At 37.6% G+C, this 20,298-nt stretch overlaps 1 protein-coding gene across 1 annotated transcript in view; it reads left to right on the plus strand.

Moving 5' to 3' along the window:
* SVEP1 (sushi, von Willebrand factor type A, EGF and pentraxin domain containing 1) overlaps positions 1-20,298 on the plus strand; it is a gene marked incomplete at its 3' end in the record, with an annotated part of 152,764 nt that overhangs the window by 74,785 nt on the left and 57,681 nt on the right. Inside the window, exons 15-25 of the mRNA XM_081943838.1 lie at positions 2,357-2,548; positions 2,672-2,905; positions 3,521-3,682; positions 5,942-6,103; positions 7,275-7,436; positions 8,729-8,820; positions 10,911-11,007; positions 14,311-14,424; positions 16,424-16,537; positions 16,902-17,103; positions 18,127-18,284. Of these exons, the coding sequence (XP_081799964.1) occupies positions 2,357-2,548; positions 2,672-2,905; positions 3,521-3,682; positions 5,942-6,103; positions 7,275-7,436; positions 8,729-8,820; positions 10,911-11,007; positions 14,311-14,424; positions 16,424-16,537; positions 16,902-17,103; positions 18,127-18,284 (1,689 nt within the window). The remainder of the gene's footprint in view (positions 1-2,356; positions 2,549-2,671; positions 2,906-3,520; positions 3,683-5,941; positions 6,104-7,274; positions 7,437-8,728; positions 8,821-10,910; positions 11,008-14,310; positions 14,425-16,423; positions 16,538-16,901; positions 17,104-18,126; positions 18,285-20,298) is intronic.

The following is a 20,298-nucleotide window of genomic DNA, read 5'->3' on the forward strand; positions in this document are numbered from 1 at the left end:
TGTGTTTATAACTTTGTGATTTTCTTGTTCATTTTTGTGATCTGAGCTTTCTTGGTGTTGCCCCTTCACCCCCCACCGGCAGAGCTCCGGCCCCTCCCGTGTCCTGTGTGACCGTTGTAGTATCTTCTGTTTTTTCTAGGTTCACTTTATTTTTTTCCATAAAGGCCTGTGCCTCTATGGGTGTGTTGATTCTAATTCTTGTCTCCTCCCAGAATATCAGCATACCTTCAGGCATCAACCATCTAAACCACACCCCCTTCTGGTATAGTTTATTCGCCAATTGCGAATAACTTTTCCTTTTTTCCCTAATTTTTTGGGGAATCTGCTTCAGAATGGTTATCTCCCTGTCGTGGTATGTCAGTGTTTGCCCCCTTTGTACACCCAGAATTTCAACTCTTGTGGTTTTCCTAAGGAATTTAATATGAACCTCCCTGGGTACATTGTGTGTTTTGGCATATGCTGAATTCACTCTATAAACTAGGTCTATTTCCCATTCCATCTGGTGTTTATCTTTGTGTATGTATTCAGCTAGAATATTAGTCATAATGTCCCTTATATTTTCCCCATCTACTTCTATTACATTTTGAAATCTAAGATAAAAGGACATTCTCTCAAACTCTGTTTTCATTTGCTGGATATCAAGTTCTTTGTTCCCCTTCTGTAAGGCCTCTACCCCCCCCCCTTCGCTTCCGCCACCCCACCCTCCACAAGGTCCAGTCTCTGTGAATTCTTAAAAATTTGAGCTTGATTCTCTTTAATTTCATCTTTCATTTCCCTTAACTGTTTCTTAATTTCCTCCTGGCCCTGTAAAATTTGTTGAAGCATTTGTTGAAGGTCTATCTCTGTAGTCTTAGGTTGCATCAGTTCTGTTATCTTTGACTGTGTGGCTGGGCTGGACGTTGCAGACGCTGGAGCAGAAGTAGCAAAGCCAGGCTTTCCAGGAGGCGGTCTTTTTGGAGACATGGTTTATAAAACAAGGAGATCAGTCAGTGTAGAAACTGGGCAGCTGGAGAAGTAGAGCAGGCAGGCGAATCCAGAAGGCAGAGGATCCAAACAGGTGGGAGTTTCTTTAGTTACTCTAGCAATAGATGAAAGTTTTTCCTCCAAAGAGTTCAAAAAAAAAAAACAATCCACAAGAGATTCCTCTGGGTGACTCGGGGACAAAGACCGGAAGCCTGAATTTTAAAGGTGGAGTCAGGTTTCACAGTTCATGAAGACAACGGAAGTGTGCCATCTTGCCCTGCCAGCTTTGGGCTCAGAGGCATAATAAAATTTTAAAAGTTCAAAAAGTTCTCAGTTCACCCATAAGTTCTGGAGCTAGATCCAATAAAAGTCACTTTTAAAGGGGTGAGGCATCCTTAGTTGGCTCTCCCCCCTCCTCCTTCCCCTGGGGGCGAAAGCAGAATCTTCTCAAGCCGTTTGTCCAAGGGGGGGGGGAAACCCCCCTCCCTCTAGCCGCACCTCTAGCGAAGATCCGAAAGTTTAGCTTTTTAAAAGTGCTGAAAAGTCCATTATTTCAAAAGGAAGGGAATGAGGGGAGGAAGCCTCTCACCATACCGCCGCTGCTTCCTTCAAGAGTACGTTGTCCGCTCGGCATGGGGCGAGACACGTGCGCGCCCTCCAGCTGCTCCCCAGTGCCTAGAGCGAGGCAGAGAAGCCCCCACCAGCCGCCGCCGATGCAGGGGCCTTCCGCGAGCCGCTCCCTCGGCAGGACGCCTCCTTTGAGGCGTCCTGTGCCCCCCCGGAGCGGGGGAAGCCCACCGGGAAAGTGGGAGCAGGCAAAGGCTTGCCTGTCGCCGTAGCCGCCGGAACCGGAAGTCCGCATTTGATCACATGTTGATGGGGATGCTACAGAGGTCGTAACTCTGAAAAACGGTCAAAAGTCCCTTTTTTCATTATTGTTGTAACTTTGAGCAGTCATTAAGTGAACTGCTGTAATTGTGGACTGCCTGTATGAACTGAGTCAGACCAGTGCTCCTGGTAAACCCAGGTAAGCACATTAGAAGGCGAAAAATAGAAAAATGGCCAGGAAAAAAAGAATAAACCATGAACGCCTAATTCCATCATTTATTTCTCCACTACCTTCCCGCTATGTTTCCTTTCCTAGAAACAGCAGTGTCAGGTCTCTATTTCATTCATTCATACTTTATCTCTCTGCTTAACCTTTGGGGTAGGAGTTGACCTTTCATGTCTGCATCTTATCCTGCAAATTGTCAAGTTAGTAGCTATTGCTTGTCCCTTTCTCTTCTCCTAAAAAATGTAATTGTGCTTGAACAGCTTGTTACCATTCAGAAATATTACTTGTTTCTTGTGGGATATTTCTTTTTCTCTCTCTGTCTCTCTCTATTACCAACAGGTCCTGGTGGCTGGGGTGCCATAAATCGGCTGGATTACTCTTACGATGATTTTGTTGAAGTAGATTCTGAAGAGCAACGACCTAAATTACCATCTGATTCTATGGATGTGGCAAATTCCCGGGTGAAAAGACACAAAAAAATAAATATGCCCATGTCAGACCACAAAATAAAGTTAATTTTTAATATCACTGGTATGAAAACGTTTGTCTTTTTATTATTTAGGAATATGGAGTACACCTTTTTAAAGAGCATTATGCTAATTAACTTTCTAATGCCTTTGTCTTTTACATAAGATGATTGTTTTTTAATCACAGCTACTGTACCACTGCCTGACAAACGCAATGATTCTCTGGAAGCAGAAAACCAGCAGCGCCTGCTAAAAACACTAGAAAGGATCACAAATAGATTGAAAAGAACTCTCAACAAGCATCCCATGTATTCTTTTCAGTTGTCTTCTGAGTTGCTCATAGCTGACATCAATTCTCTAGAAGCTGAAAAGGCTTTTCTCTTCTGCCAACCGGGCTCTGTTCTACGGGGGCGAATGTGCGGTAGGTAATTTTAATCTCAGTTAATTTAATTTAAGTTAATATGTTTAAAAGGCTATCAGCTTGGAATTATTGCATATGTCAACTTTCAAGGCAGAATCAAAAGAATCATATAATGTCAATCTTAAATTCGCTGTAAGTGCTATCTTATTTATTTTCACTTCGGAAACGTTTGGCTCCTCAGCTAATTTCCTACCTCTTGGAGAAGGCTTTCTTCAGCAGGATGTGGGAGGTGTGGGAACATGTTTTTCTATGATACTAATACATTCTTGTACCACCCAAAGTTCCACAAATCCTCCAGAATAGCTCTGGTCATGAAGGAAGAAGAGTTACTCAGAGTGGCTTCTTTCTCCTTCACCCATAGAAGTATTTCATCAGTAGCACACTGCTGTTTGGATTTCAGCAGTTATGACTATTTTAACACATTTTCAGGTAATCTGTAATTATCTGTTCAATCAATCATGTACCTCATATAGTTTTTGCACACGTATGAACTGTCATAATACAGATACAGATTACATTGCCATCTGCAGTTTGAGAATTGGGTCAGAATATATGTTAAACCATCATTGTTCCACACCCAACATTTTATTCATATTTTATCTAATTAAATTCCAGTTAACTGTCCTTTGGGTACTTACTATTCTCTGGAACATCATGCATGTGAAAGTTGCTGGATCGGATCATATCAAGATGAGGAAGGACAGCTAGAATGTAAAAATTGTCCATCTAACACTTACACTGAATATCTCCATTCCAGAAGCGTGTCAGAATGCAAAGGTAGGACATTTTCAATCATATAATATTTCATGAATGAACGTGAAGTTCGAAAGCTCGGAAGACAATCTTGATTCAGTCAATCTAGTGACTGAACTAGATTGAATCCTGCATATAATATTTATTTATTTATTTAGCTATTGAGGGAACCAGTATTTTTTTATTTAAACATGAAAACAAATGTTAATGCTTATTTAAATTATGATTATTCTAGATGTTTGGAAACAAAATTTAAATTTACATTAAAGAATATTCTGTTTTTATAAAAGAGACTCTATTTGTTTATAAAATATCACAACTTTTTAGAAAGATGTGTGTGTCAACCGTCTGACTAGTGCACCCAAACAAATAAACACTCTTGGGAGCTTTGAAACGCGAAAAGTAAAGCTTTATTGGATATATCATTTTGGTACTGAAGAATCAAAACCCTCTCTAGTTTTCCTGTGCAAATACTTGCCTAGTTAAACAATAGCTTCCCTTTCTCCCCATCTCTGGGTGATCACATTGTCCAATTATGAGACTCCTTTTGTTATGGGAGCAGTCCACCTCCTTCTCAAGCATCTGCAGTTCTGACCTTGATGGTTTTTAGGCTCTCACGATCTGTGGACAACTTCTCAGCACTCCATTCTACCCTCCCCCCCACCCAGTTCATTTGCAAGTTGAATAGCGATAAGGTTTCAAAGAAGCAAAGCGATTCAATCTTCACTCTATGTGTGTGTGAGAGAGAGAGAGGGAGGGAGAGAGATGGGTCTGATCGTTGCATCTACTCTGTTTTTTTCCCAAAAGTAGCCAGCAAGATAATCTCTTTTTCAAGAAGTTATACAGGTAGTCCTCAACTTACCACTATTTAGCAACCATTTAAAATTACAGTGGCACAGAAAAAAAGGGACTTATAACCAGTCCTTGCATTTATAACCATCTCAGCATTCTCACGATCACATAATCAAAATTTGAGTACTTGGCAAATGGCATGTATTGACAACAATTACAGCATTCTGGGGTCATGTGGTCACAATTTGGACCTTCCGGCTGGTTTCTGACAAGCAAAGTCAATGGGGGAAGCCAAATTTGCTTAACGACTGGATGAATCATTGAACTACAATGATTCGCTTAACAACGGTGCCAAGAAAAGTTGTAAAATTGGGCACAACTGATTTAACAATTGCTTTGCTTAGCAAAAGAAATTCTACTCTCAATAACAATAATAAGTTGAGGTCTACCTGTAGGCTACAGAGAGTAAGGTGCCCTTGTAACAATTATCCAATTTCTCTGAATACAAAGTTGAAGCAGTATATCAGATATTATCAAGCAGAGGAAAACATCATTAGTAGTAAATAGATTGACAATTTCTGGAAAAGAAAGCTGCAATGGAAATGAAAGCAATTCTTTTACTGTGGTTCTGTAATAAATTGCATTAGAATCAGTGTTCCTGCATAAATACATTTGCTTAAATAAATAATTTGGGTTTTTTTTCCAGAAATGGTTTCCAAAACAGTTAAGGACAATAAAATTAGCAGTTGAAACATGACAGCTTCAAATATGAAAGAAATTACTCAATCAGGGAGTTAGAATGACAGATTAAAACAATTACAATAAGATCCTAATAATAATTTGCATGCATTTCACAGTTTTTATAATTTATATTATTTTGTTCTTCTTTTGTCTCAGTAATTATGTGGTCTTTTCAGTGGAGCTAATATGTCAGTTTTATTATAACAGAATGCCAATAATCAAAAAAAGCTTCTTTATTCTCTGTACTTCTCATTTTTATGGTAGACTACTTTATGGTTTCAGTGGAGCGTTCCAAACAAAACACCGAGCTTCTGCAATAAGCATGTCCATATTTGTGGCAGATCCTCTTTACAAATTGTATTTTGCAAGCTAATACCAGAGCTGGTATTTTGCCGGTTCCCACTGGTTCAGGCGAACCTATAGTGATGACAGCGGGAGGCTCCGCCCACCCGCCCAGACCTCATCACGGATGCTCTGCGCATGCAAGAAGCTTTTGTGCATGCTCAGAAGCACTGTGTGAGAGCGCCCGGTTCCGAACCGGTTGCGAAGGTAAGAGGATTTCATGCCTGGCTAATACACTTAGCTTGCTCAAGGCTTCTAAGTCTCCAGTTACACCTCAGTGCAGATGCTGTTGTTCTGCATTGGATTGTTGGCTTTATTTTTGCTCTTATTTTTCAGCTGCTTGGAATTGATAAGCATTTTTTTAAATTGGAGATTTTTAATTAGGTTGTACTGTTCTCCTATACTTAGCTCAGTGCAAGCCAGGAACCTCTTCTCCAAATGGCCTTGAGATCTGTGAATCATGTCCCTTTGGCAAATATCAGCCTACCACTGGATCTAAGCACTGCCTTTCTTGTCCAGAAAATATGTCAACAGTCAAAAGAGGAGCTGTGGATATATCAGCATGTGGAGGTTTGTGACATCTAGATTCCAGGAAACAGCATGTTGCTAAATACCATGCATTATCTATCACTTCCCTTCCCTGATCCCTGCATAACTGAAATATTTTTAAGTAGTAGCATGCATTATGTCTGTAGTCTATCTTATTTATCTAGTGGACCTTAATTTTCTGCACAAAGGATTTGAACTGTAGCCATACTTTAAAGAAACAACCTCCTGAGACCTCTGTTTAGACAGCACTTGTTTATGTTAGCAAATATTAGTTTTTAGTTTCCAACAGTGCGCTGGTAACAATAGCAGATTATTTCCATATGTTATTAGTGCTTTTGTTTGTTTCTTGCATAATATAAACACGGGGGAAAACAAAATTACTTTCTGGCTAAACTTGAAAATAGTTTTGCTTGTCCTCTGAGAAATAAATCTGTTTCTGTTGCCAGTGCAGAATTAGAAATATGAGGAAAAGTAGGATATGAATCTAACAAATAAACCAACAGGCCATATTATTTGGCAAATAACAAGTATTTGACATTTGGTGCTGTTTTGGGGTCATACAGTCCGTCTATGGAGTTTCTCAATCATCCAGGTCATGGTTGTCCCAAAGGATCTTTTTCCAAATGGCAACTGGACTTTCTTGGGGGTTTTTCCTTTGAAAATGTTTCAATTCTAATTTCTTGGATGAGAAATGAAATGTTTTCAAACTAAAAAAAGAAACCCAAGAAAATCCAATCGCCTTTTGGGGTCATTGTTTGTAACTTCAAGATATGCAAAACATTGAAAAACATGTCTATTCTTTTTCTGATATTTTGGCCTTCTGAAAACTTAAGATTGTGGCTGTAAGATAAGAAATGTGGAATTCCCAGAGTACAAATGGATACTTGTTTAATTCTCTTTTTATATGACCTGGTGATTTCATTTTAAGCTAATCTTACACAGTGTTGCAAACCTAGTGACATTTCTGAGTAAACGTATGCATATAAGATTGGAATTTGGGAAACGTTATCTAGATGACAGAGATTTGGTACAATAATCTGGTTCTGGAACATTTAAATCCACTTGGTTGAGGGATATGGTTCGCATCCATCCAAAGCTTTCCATTGATTGAAACGGGTCTTTTCTGTTTTGTAAAGCAATGTTAAAATGATATATCAGCACATAAAAGAAGATTCTGTTGTGTGCTTTGCAGTTCCTTGCCCGACTGGAGAATTCTCACGTTCTGGTTTAATGCCGTGTCATCCTTGTCCCAGGGACTATTACCAACCTGATCCAGGAAAGTCCTATTGCTTATCTTGTCCATTTTATGGAACAACGACAATCATTGGAGCCAGATCTATAGCAGACTGCTCAAGTAGGTTATATTCTCTAAAGGGTATGAAAATTATCAGCAATAAACCTAATGGTCGGAAGAGCTTGACTCTTCATGTATTTACAAATGGCTGTCTCGTGCTTAAAATTAGGTTGCACCTTTGCTAAGAGAATATAGACAGGAAACAGCTGTCAAGATACCATTACACAGTTCACATGGAACAAAAATGACAAGGAAAGGGATCTCACTGAACAGAACTGAGCCTTTTTATATCACAATATTACTTTGGGAGAGGCAGACCCATCCTATGATTAACAGCCCCATCTCTCAGACGAATCCTGAACAATTCTTTTCATGGTCTTGCACACCAATCTTCTGGGAAAAGATCACACACACACACACACACACACACACACACACACACCAGAGGTGGGTTCCTACCGGTTCAGCCAAACCGGTAGTGGAATGCCAGCCAGGGTTGCAGAACCAGCAGTGACCCAGGCTGGCCACACCTCCGAACTGGTTCCCCGGTCGCTGCCATCACCACCATCTTTTTTTTTTTAGTTCTGCGCATGCGCAGAACAATTTCCATTGACCTTGCATGCATAGCACGCATCTAGCATGCGCACACATACAAAGGGTGTGCACGAGTGAACCGGCAGTAATGCTGGCTGAAACCCACCCCTGACACACACACACACACAAACACACGCACACACACAAATTTTATACATTAAATTACCTACATTGAACTGAAATATATACATATATATGTATATATATGAATGAGTTCAGTTCAATGTAGGTGATTTAATGTATAAAATTAGGAGCATAGGATAGTGTGGGTCTTATGGTTACACCTCTATTGTTACAATCCTGATAGCCAGTTCTACACCTTGATGAGGAAAATTATTCTGTTCCTGAATTTAACTACCTTTTCTTAACTATGGGTTCTTACACTATCACTGTCAGATCTCCTGGTTAGCACAAGATCTGAACTAAGTTTGAATGGATGAAGTATGCTGGCAGTTAAAATACTCAGATTTTATAGTAATAATGCTGAAGAACCAAACTGTTTCTGATCATGACAGGATATGTGACAGAAAGAGTTCAGTGCCTCCTCAATAGTAGAAACTGGAGTCCATCTGAAGAAATATAACATATTTTGATACTTGTGCTTTAAATGGATATGGTTAGATCGCTCTCTGTACAGTATATACTCAGCAGCTATATTCCTTTTCAGATATCATAACATTTAAGGTATTAGAGTCATAATTTAGAGGATTTCATCAATGGGATTATTTTACAGTTGATTTCATGTCAATCCCATTTAGGTTTTGGTTCTACTTTTTCTGCAGCGGAGGACAGTGTGGTGCTTCCAGTTGCTCCAGAAAATATCAGCAAGGACCCCAAAGTCAGCAGCCAGGCAAGAGCAGCCGTCGTGATTTCCCAGAGTGATTTCAATTACAGAGAAAGTAGAAAGCTGGGGGGCGGGGGGGGGGAACCATTGAAAATGATGGGTTTGAAAGCTAAATGGCTGCTGCCTCTCATAGTGTTCTCAATTTCATTTGTATCCTATGCACCAGTGTCTCTGGCAGCCCACTACTTTTTTGGAATGGTGAAAGAGGGATCCTGGCATTGCACTGCAAATCCCAACCCTCTTTGGTATGGGCCCAATGGCATGGTGCATGTAGACAAGGGGTAGATCCTGTGCTATAATGCCATAATATTGTCTTCACCCCTCTCTCCCTCTCCGCCCGCTGCAAATGCTGCTGATCTCATAAGGGTAGCCCTTGATTTATTTATTTATTTTTGAATATATTTTTATTATTTTTACATTTAAAACAATACAGTAACACGAAGTCGAAGTGACCATACATTTACATTATATACAGCTAATTCAACCATTAACAATTAGCCTACAAATACATTGTCTAGCCTTCTGTCCAATCACAATATATACAGTTTGTTCCAGTCTTGTCACCTTGTCTTATGCCAATCATACAATCTGTTCCAGATTTCAAAATATTCTGATTCCCCTTTATTTTTAAGTTCAAGAGTGAGCCTATCTGCTTCCACACAGACCAACGGTAGTCCTTGATTTATGACCACAAGAATTTCCATTGCTGGGTGATCACATGGCCCCAGCATGCTGTGATAATCATAAATACATGCCAGTTACCAAGCTCCCTGTCAGGATTCCAAGTCTTACCCCCAACGAAAGAAGACTCTGAGAATTGAGTTTCCTCAAAGCTCCATTTTATTAGAGATGTCATATTGGCACATCTGGGAAAACCCGAATCTGAAAGTTTCCAGGTTTTCTCCACCCAAAGGAAAGTTCAAGTCCCTGCCCAGCACCCACATGTCCATCACATTTATTTATTTATTTATTTATTTGAACTTATTAGTCGCCCCCTCTCCCCACAGGGACTCAGGGCGACGTACAAAAGCAACAATCAAAACAGTATCATATAGAGGAGGTAAAAATAAATAAATAAATTACAGTGCTTAGAAAAAGTTAAAACCCCAATAACATTAAAAATTTAAAAACTAAAATTAACAGTTAAAAAATGACCAAGGGGTGGAGAAGCTGTAGAGTTATGCCAGGCCGGCTAGTCGAAACAGGTAGGTCTTCAGTTTCATATGGAAGGAGCGGAGGTCGGTTGTTGTCCTAATGTCTGGGGGGAGGTCATTCCAAAGGGTAGGGCCCACCACAGAGAAGGCCCTACTCCTGGGCACCGCCCTCTGACACTCTCTGGAGGACGGCACCCGGAGGAGTCCCTCTCTGTGTGAGCGAATGGGTCGCAGGGATGTATGGGGCAGGACACGATCCCGCAGATAACTAGGCCCTGTGCCATGGAGCGCTTTGAAGATGGTGACTAACACCTTGAAGCGCACCCGGTAGGCCACAGGAAGCCAGTGCAGCTTGCGCAGGAGAGGTGTTATATGGGAGAACCTCGATCTCACATGATCCAATCAGGCACCATCCAAAACTGGAGATGCCTCCCAGTCACACCATCGCAGCTGCAGGGTAAGGTGGCCTTGACTCTCTGAGAAAAGAATGTTATTTTGACTATATATCACCCATACTCCATATAATCCCCCCTCCCATTTTCCCACAGTAGAAAATGTGGCAGGCCTGAAGGCCCAAATATAAAAGATGGCTTCCAGGTCTGACACTCCTGATTACATGACCACGGGAATACTGTCAGCGTCGTAAGTGCAAGGAGTGGTTGTAAGTCACTTTTTTCAGTGCCGTTCTAACAGTCACTAAACACATGGTTGTAAATTTCAGATTACCTGTATTTGATTCAAGAAATTTAACATAGTGTACATTCCTTCCCACCACCATTTTATTTTCACCACACAGTATTTGAGACCATGGTGCATTTATAACATCTAATAAGACTTGACATTTAGAGATCGGATAGGAAGTCTTAACTGTAACTTGCTATTGAACAGGTAATGTTTTCTTCACCTATATTTTTGCTTTGTCTTTTCTTCCATTGACAACAGATATTCCATGAATGTTTCCTGCAACCATGCCATAACAGTGGAACTTGCAAACAGGTTGGAAGTGGTTACATTTGCATATGCCCACCAGGATATGCAGGTAAGTAATACAGTTGCAATCCTCCCTAAATATCATGCTTCGACAGGTATATTGCCTTTTGAAAAAAAGAAATTATTTAAGAAGTGTTCCATGATTGTTCAAACAAGGAATACCCTGTTTCCCTGAAAATAAGACCAATCAGGCTTTTGAGCACATGTGCTAAAATAAGCCCCTCCCCCCAAAATAAGCCCTCCCCCCAAAATAAGCCCTCCCTGAAAATATTGCAACACAGCAGTAGCCATGAGGTGACCACCCTTGCTGCCGCCTGCACCTCAAAAATAAGAACTCCCCAAAAATGAGGCCAAATACTTATTTCGGGGATCAAAAGAAAATAAGAAAAAAATAACCCTGTCTTATTTTCTGGGAAACACGGTAGAAACATTTCTTTTTTTTTAGTATTTTTTTTAAATTTTAAAACAAAGAATCTTCCTTCTTTATATACTGTAGAAAGTGTATCAGTTGGTTACAAAAAGGCTTTCGTGCATCTCCTCCACAGTCATCAACCATAATTCATATTAACTCAAGTATTTTAACTCAGATATTTATACATGTTACCATCATCATACCTCCATTTTCATTTGACTATAATTGTTTAAACGTCCTTCATCATAAAATATACCAAGATTTAATACATAACAACATACTGGCATTTCATTTACTATTTCTAAAATCCTCCAATAACACTGAATCCTTATGTCCTATTCTAGCTAAACATCCATAATATTTAGTAACAAAATTTTCTAATCCTCCTTTCCAAATCACTGTTTACAATTTACATCCAGTTTCTTTATGTTGTACCCATACATATATATATATGCTGTTATCATTATCCTTCCTTTATTTGACTATATCCTGTATCATAACATTTTTTCCCCTAATAGTCAAGACTTAACTGAATCTAACCTAGTTCTTTTTTATTAACCTTTATACTGTATATAATTAAAAAGATTTCTAATCTTCCTTTCATGGGTACCATTCAATATTCATATCCAATTATTATTTATCATAACACTACACATGTATACATTATTATCATTATCAATTATTTATTTGACTATATTTATTGTCACTAAATTTCACTAAGTTTAACTAGTTTTAAATTATACACTTCCATCTATCAACCTGTATCTTTCCAGTAGTAAAACAGTCTCATGTCTTCTGCCATTTGTGGTATCAGTCCTCTAATCATCTCCTTAATCAAATTTGTATGGACTCATCTTAGCAATTCATTGCTTATAAAATCTCTCATGTAATTTCAATGCCCTTCTTCTGTTTCCTTAATCAGCTTATCTTTAATTGTCAGTAGTGTTGTTAATGATGTTGCTAATAAAATTTCTCTCTTTAAATCCATAAATTCTTTTGTTTTTTCTTCTTCTGTGTCTTGCCATCTGGGGTATAGTTCCCCTCCATTTAATTCCTCTTTTAGTATTCCACTCTTTCCATTTCCAGACACAAACCAATCACCATAAATATCAGCACATTTAATTTCTTTATGGTCATTTTCTTCTTCGTTTTTTAGGATTCTAACCTCCACTTTTTCCACCTGATAAACATCTCCAACTTCTTCATCATATTTTACTGTTAGATGCCCTAAGTCTTCCAACTTCTTCTCCATCCTCTCAAATGTGTTTGATAGTTTCTGAATTTCTAAGAATATCTTTTGCAGGCTTAAAGTTTCTTTCTGCTGTTGAAGTTGTGCCATTATTTCCAGCTAAAGTTATCTGGGAAACACGGTAGAAACATTTCTTGAAAAGCAGGCCCACTGTTTTCATATGAAGGACGAGAACCTAAAAATTGTGAAAGAACAAAATGTTGGTTGTAGCCTAAAAAAAAAATCAAATAAAAAGTTTGGGAGGTATCCTGTAAACATATTGGAGTGTCTCTGCCTACATGAAACAGTTTTTCACAAGGTCTTCTGTGAATTAAAGAAATTTTTAAAGATATTTGTTGACTTCTTGTTTCTGCTCCAAAGGCTTTCTTTTTAACTTCTGTTTTGTAGCAATACTTATCTGATTTTTCCCCTTCATTTAATTATATTTTTTCATTGCCATATTGTTATTTTAATATCATTTTTATGTACTTTGCAGCTGTTAGTCTTCTTTCACCATGTTTCGTTATAAATGAACAATTTTTGTTGGTCTAAGCAGGTTAGCATCATTTATATTAAATATGAATTTTGCAGTTGTTAAAACTATATATCACTAATTATATTAGCCTCTCTGAATATTTTTTCTTTAGACTGATAGCTTTCATGGACCCTTCAAAAATTTTGTAACTTAACAATAGTGGAAATAGTGAAACTCATCCCCTCAGTTCTTAGTATAGATGGATCCTATACATATTCAGATAATGAGTCCTTGCAAACCCTGCTTATAATCTAATAAAAGTGTATGGAATTATTAACTTGATCTGTACTCATACATCAAGAATGAGTAAAACAGGACAGAATCTATCTATGCCTTTTGCAGGAGACATAACAGTTTAGCTAAATATTTCTGTTTAAAATGTATCAGTAAAAGGTCACATAGACCTTGAATACTGCAAAAGTTAGCTGGAAATAAATGGATGGATTTTTTTTGTAGTAAAGAGCTATCTGCTTGGAACAGGGAGCAACTGAGGGCTGAAAAGAAAACAAATACAAAGGAAAGCAAACAGATTTGTTCATTCAGGACAGATTTTAGACATTTGGTCCTTAAACGTCTATGTCTGAATCTTTGTACATCCAGATATATTTCTTGGTGCTGAATTAGATTTGGCAGTCCTTTTTGGCAGTCTACTCATTTAACAATAAAATGAGAGGCAAGTGTGGGTTTAACCACACTGTTCTCGGTGTGAAAAATTCAACAATAGAGATGGATACAAATTTTACTGAGTTTAGTTTTCACCAAAAATTACACATTTACAGAGGAAAAGCAGAGGAAAAAACATGATTTTTAAAAAGTAACCTAGCATCACTGGTGGATTGGTCTGTTTTATCATAAACTCAATGTTGTTTTAGTATTCAGATCAATTGGAATATTTAATTGAAACAGAATATCTTTTGAGCTTTTGATTAAACCAAACCTTCTAATGCCTGCCTATCAACAAGCTCAGTAGCAACTAGAACCAAATAGACTCTGAGATGCATTAGCTGCATCTCCCAGTTTCATATCATTTCTAACCTAGGTGTAAATAGATTCAAATTCCCCTCCTCCACAAAAATTACATTTTATTTTTCTATGACTTGATATTTATTTGATGTGTTTTGCACTTTTGGCCTACCCCGATTTATTTTTCTTTGTGTTCTTTTGGGTTGTGTTCTAGGATTAAAATGTGAAAAAGAGATTGATGAATGCAAGTCATCTCCCTGTCTCAACAAAGGGATTTGCAAGGATGGCACTGCAGCATTCATTTGCCAGTGTCAGCCAGGCTACTCAGGTGACAAATGAACTAAAGCAGTAAAGAATCATCTCCAGGTTGCAAACTTGAAAAAAAAAGTTACGGCTCATATTTATTGAGCTTGTGAATATCTTGCCTTCTGTATTTTGCTGATTTCATAGAGATTGGGGGGGGGGGGTTGTTGGGTTGTTGTTGTTTGATGAACTGTGAGAAACAGTTCAACATAAATGTTATTGCTGTTGTATGCTGGGCATGGAAAATGATAATTGTTTGTTTAAAAAAATATCTGCATAAAGGTTTCTTAAATGGCTGCATTCGGAATATACTTATGATACCACCTCCAGTATGAAGCATATTACTTAGAACATAGAATAAAAGAGTCGGAAGGGAGCTTTGAGGTCTTCTAGTCCAACCCCTGCTCAAGCAGGAGACCCTATACCAGTGTTGGCGAACCTTTTTGGCACTGAGAGCCTGGGCGTGGGTGTGCTGGAAACCAGAAGAGCAGCTGCCTGATGTGCATGTGCGCACCAAGAAGATGATCTTCTGATTTCCGGTGCACGCATGCACACGGGCCAGCTAGTTTTCACGCATGCATGGGTGCCAGAAACTGGAAGACCAGGAGGCCAGTGAGTATGTGAAAACCAGAAGATCATTTCCCGGCATGTGCATATTCACCGGGCGGCTGTTCTTCCGGTTTCCGGCACTCCCGCGTGCGTGAAGACCAGCTGGCCAGCATGCCGGAACCTGGAAGTGCAATGGCGGATGGCTCGCGTGCCTGGAGAGATGGCTCTGTGTGCCATAGTTTCACCATCATGGCCCTATAACATTTCAGACAAATGGTTGTCCAGTGTCTTTTTTAAACTCTCCAGTGATGGAGACCCACAACTTCTGTAGGCAAGTTCTCTATGAGTTTCCTTTATATTGGGGGATGGGTAAGAGTGGGCTGTCATTGGCTGTCCTATTTCCCCCTTACAATATGGGAGAAATTGGGTCTTGTTGCAAAGTAGCAATACATCTGGCTAAACTTTTGTAGCTGAAGTTGAATGGAAAGTCACTGAGGTGTCTAAAAATGGAAGGAAATAGATAAATGTCATCAGTTGATCTTATCAGGATTGTATGGGTCTTCTGCTATAATGTTGGTTGAATTCAACAGCCAAAATGTAATTATTACGCACCTAGGGCAAGATGCTTGTTTACCATTACAATAAAAAGGGAATGATATAAACCTCTCAATTAGAGGAAGCTTGGTGCAGATTGTTTTTAAGGTTACTAACTGGATTTTTTTCCACCTATTTGTTTGGGCTTTTTGTTGTAGTAATAAACTACAGCTCTGGATTGTGTCTATGCTTGATAAATGAATGTATGTCCTCTTAATAAAAGCTGAAGGACATGGTACACTAGTCTATATTATTTCATTCAATACAGAAATCCTGTAATTGATAACAATACCAGATTAAGCTTGCAATTTTCCTAATTAGAAAAGGGTATAATGTACAGTAAATAGCATGGTGAACTCTCGTTTCCAAATTGGTAACATGAATGGAAAGAGCTATTTATTTATCTATTTATTTAATTATGTATTTACTGGACTTATAGGCCCCAGCAATCTTTTATGACTGGGCAACTTGCAAAATAAAACAATAAAAAAGCAAAGATTAAAACAAAGAATTCCATTGTCCAAATAAAAAAAAAGTCTGGAAAAATACAACCATCATTCAGGAAACCCAAATTTCACACAAGGGATCTATTCCCTACTCTGGCTCTAGGCCATCTTTTTAGGGCTTGTTTAAGTAGGGCCGGGGTGGGAGCCATATGAATTTGGGGAGGTGGGGTAAAGGGCACTTGCCATGAAAGCTATGGACTGCAGCTAGAGAAGTGAAACAAGAATGAATAAAGTTGAAAATTTATTACTAACTGTCTTGGAAATTTATACCTCACTGTTGTTAGGATTGTATCTTCCATATGTAAGTCCATTGTGTGAACTTGTAAATCTGCATGTATACACTATTAATGTTCTCTATAATCTTTATTTTTGAAGGCTTACTATGTGAAGAAAATATAAATGAATGCAATTCAAATCCTTGTCTGAATAAAGCAGTCTGTGTTGATGATATTAATTCTTACCACTGCTTGTGTCCAGAAGGCTTCACAGGTTGGTCTATTTTATTGATGACCCTCTTCTAATATTTCATATAGCTCTCAAGTTGTTTTGAATTGCTTGCAAGATCTTAAAAAAAGAGGGATTTTTTATTTTTCAGTTAAAAAAAGAGAGAAATCTGTGGCATTAAAAAAGATGACAATATTTTAGCAATTAATTAATATATTAATTAATATATGAAGTTGATTCTTCGATCTCCAGCAAATTTGTTATATTGCGTACCTACTTCAGGGTTGTTTAAAAATGTATTTGACTAATTAACTTTTTTCATTTTCATTCTTTTTAATGTATTCAGAATCTATAAAGTTCAGAAATTACCTGGTGCTGGTAACATCTTTATTCCTTTCTTCCTTCTCAGGTACTCACTGTGAAGCAGAGGTAAATGAATGTCTTTCAAATCCCTGCTTCAACAAAGCTACCTGTGAAGATCAGGTTGCAGGTTTCCGTTGCAAGTGCTTGCCTGGATTTATTGGTGCTCTGTGCGAAAAAAACATTAACGAATGTCTCAGCAGACCTTGTAAAAACGGAGCCACATGCAAAGATGGAATCAATGGTTATAGGTAAAAAGATGTATGATATAGTTCTGAAGATATATAAACTTTTAATAACGCTAATAGAGTGTGTTTGTTTGTTCACTTGCTTGCTTGCTAAAAAACCCAAGTAGCTATCCCTTAGGGCAGGGGTGTCAAACTTGCGGCCTGCGGGCCACGCATATTGTGCGCTGGCCATGCTAACCCCTGTTTTAGCGAAGGGGAAAGTCGTGATACATCATGTGACGACAACCTGACGCCACATGTTTGACACTCCTGCCTTAGGGCCTAAATTATACCAGAATAACTGCTTTTGGAATCCTATCTCTCTATTTTAGTCTTCATACATTAACTTTTCCTTTTGTCTTATAGGTATCTACTTCTGTAAGTGAACATATCTCTAAGACACTATTAGTGCTTTAATCCACTAATGGAGCTATTGTCTCTACTGACTGAGTCTACATTCTTTTTTTCTATCCAATTTTTGGCGCTCTGGGTTTTTGTATTTTCACTTTTTATTTATTTACTCTGGCTTACATGTCATTCCAGTCACAGATTACTTCCATATACAGTAATTGGATTAAAAAGTCTAACTCTGCCTAACTATCTCTTCCACAGAAATGCATTTGGGGGATTTGTTCTGAATGTTTTTTTTCCTCCCTGGCTGGGGGTTCAGGCATTTTTAACTCAGTCTTTCTTTTGCCAGCTTTTTTTCCACATCATATTTGGTCCAACTGTGTTTTGCTTTCAGAGAGTTATCCTGTTGACAGACAGATGGGCAAGGCAGGCTCCTCAGCCATTTTATGCAATGTCTTTTCAACATTCTTTAGGGTTGCAAAAATAAACAAGAGCCAGAATTGTAAGCATTTCAAATTCAGACTCCACAATTGATCATTTCCCCCCCAACTTCTTACATACTTAGGCTTTCCACTTACCATCATATTGGTTCTTGATTTCACTTAAATAACTTACTTTGCATTTTAAGACCGCTAGAATGTAATTGTTCAGACTGTAGTAAAAATAATTCTTTTGTTTTCTTTTGTCTTCTCAAAGGTGTCACTGTGTTACAGGATATACAGGGCCCCAATGTGAAGTGAACATCAATGAATGTGAATCCAATCCCTGTGAAAATCAAGGAACCTGTATGGATGCCTTGAACTCGTACGTTTGTAAATGTCCTCCTGGCTTTACAGGCAGCCGTTGTGAAACAGGTACCCAGGATCAAAGTATTAGCAAACAATAGCAAACCTATCTTGGCAACAATACTGCAGACTTGAACCGAAACCAGATGCTTCCCAAGAATATAGCAGATTTTGCAAATCCAGTATACAGTAAATAACTACAATAATTCAATATTGGATTTATTATTATAAATTCAATTTTAAACCAATAATATAAATGTGACACTGAAAAAATGTATTTTGAGTGCTGTCCAGAATTCACTGGAGTTGGGTGGCCATTAAATTTAAATAAATAATAATATTTAGAATCTTACTATTTCCTAAATTGCAGTTTCATTTTCTATAAAGTTACAGAGTATTTCTTGTGTGTTCTTCAAGTACTTGTGAATCAGCTGGAAAATATTTTCTTCATTCCTTGCTTTGTGCTAAAGTATTGTAGTAACTTTTGTGGCCAATTAGCAAATCATTAAAAATAATATATGATTATTATTCGTTAAACTAAATACTTTATTGTTCAAAAATACTAAAAATAATATAGTCATGCAGAAAATCAATCGATGTTGATTTTCTGCCTAACTATATTCCCAACTGTGGTTGTTAAGAGTCAACACTGGCTTGAGGTAGATATTCTCTCAGTTGTAAACTTAATACAGTATGTCCTGGCTCTGGAGAAAAGAAAAGTTTACTATCAGTATAGTAAATGTTCTCATCACTAAAACATGTTAATCCACCATTTTTAGTGGTATTTTGAATGGGAAAAGATTTCTCTAATTTGCTGTGATAAAATATTTTGTTTCATGAGCTGTGTTGGAATCCATTGGAATTCAAAGATATATTGATTTTAATTTAACTTAATTTTCCTTACCGAATTTAGATTCTGACAAAGCTCTCCTTTTGTCTGTAGTAAACTGGAAGATATAGGTTTACTTAACTCTTGAATAAAAGATGAAGCAAATGTTAATAATAATAATAATAATAATAATAATAATAATAATAATAATAATAATAATAGAGCAAGTTCACACATTTTAGTTGCTACATAGTAATACTGTGCACCAAGGAATGTTAATATCACATGACAGTACTAGAGATTTGAGGGTAAATGGAATGGTTTGAATCCATCAGGGTTAACTGTCTAATTATATGGTATATCTTCTAAGGCTTAAGTGTCTTTAGATAGAGTGGGGAGGGAATGGAGATTTTACAGCATCCTTTCCTCTGCCACGCCCACCAAGCCATGCCCACAGAACTGGCAGTAAAAAAATTTGAATCCCACCACTGCTGACTCTGTAAAACCGCTTAGAGAGGGCTGTAAAGCACTATGAATGGTATATAAGTGCTAGTGCTAGAATAGTGGGTATTTCACATTGGACATTTCTATATAAATCATTTTTATAGAAATGTGATGCTTAGTATTTTCTTAGAACCACCGTGTCTATTTTGTTTAATATGGCTATATAATTGGAAAACCAGAGCCTCCCAACTTCTGTCTTGCTCAGTTTAAAAATAAACATTTTTATTCTGAACCAGTGCAATGGGAAAACATAACTCAAAGAACTGAATCATTTAAGTCAAATATTTATTACTGTTCTAGACTAGGAAGGAAGATGGAGTACAATCAATTGAAAAGCTTAGAAGATAATCAGAACTAGAAGATATAAAAGATATACGTATTAAAATGGAAAGTAGACATAATAATAATAGTTTAAAAGAGTAAAAGAAGGGGTAGGAGCATTAGATGCTTATAGGAGAGCATTAAAGGTTGGAAGACTACATCTGACAAATTGTAGAACACTATATTGTATTGTATTGTATTGTATTTATATTATATTATATTATATTATTATAATATTATAATATAATATTATTATATTATATTATATTATATTATACTATACTATACTATACTATACTATACTATACTATACTATACTATACTATACTATACTATACTATACTATACTATACTATACTATACTAACTATACTATTCACTAGCAATACCTATTGGGGCCCTGGCTAGATCCAATTGATGTTCTGTTTCT

This window comes from Natrix helvetica (assembly GCF_964273705.1).
Source record: "Natrix helvetica genome assembly, chromosome: 2".
NCBI lineage: Eukaryota > Metazoa > Chordata > Lepidosauria > Squamata > Natricidae > Natrix > Natrix helvetica.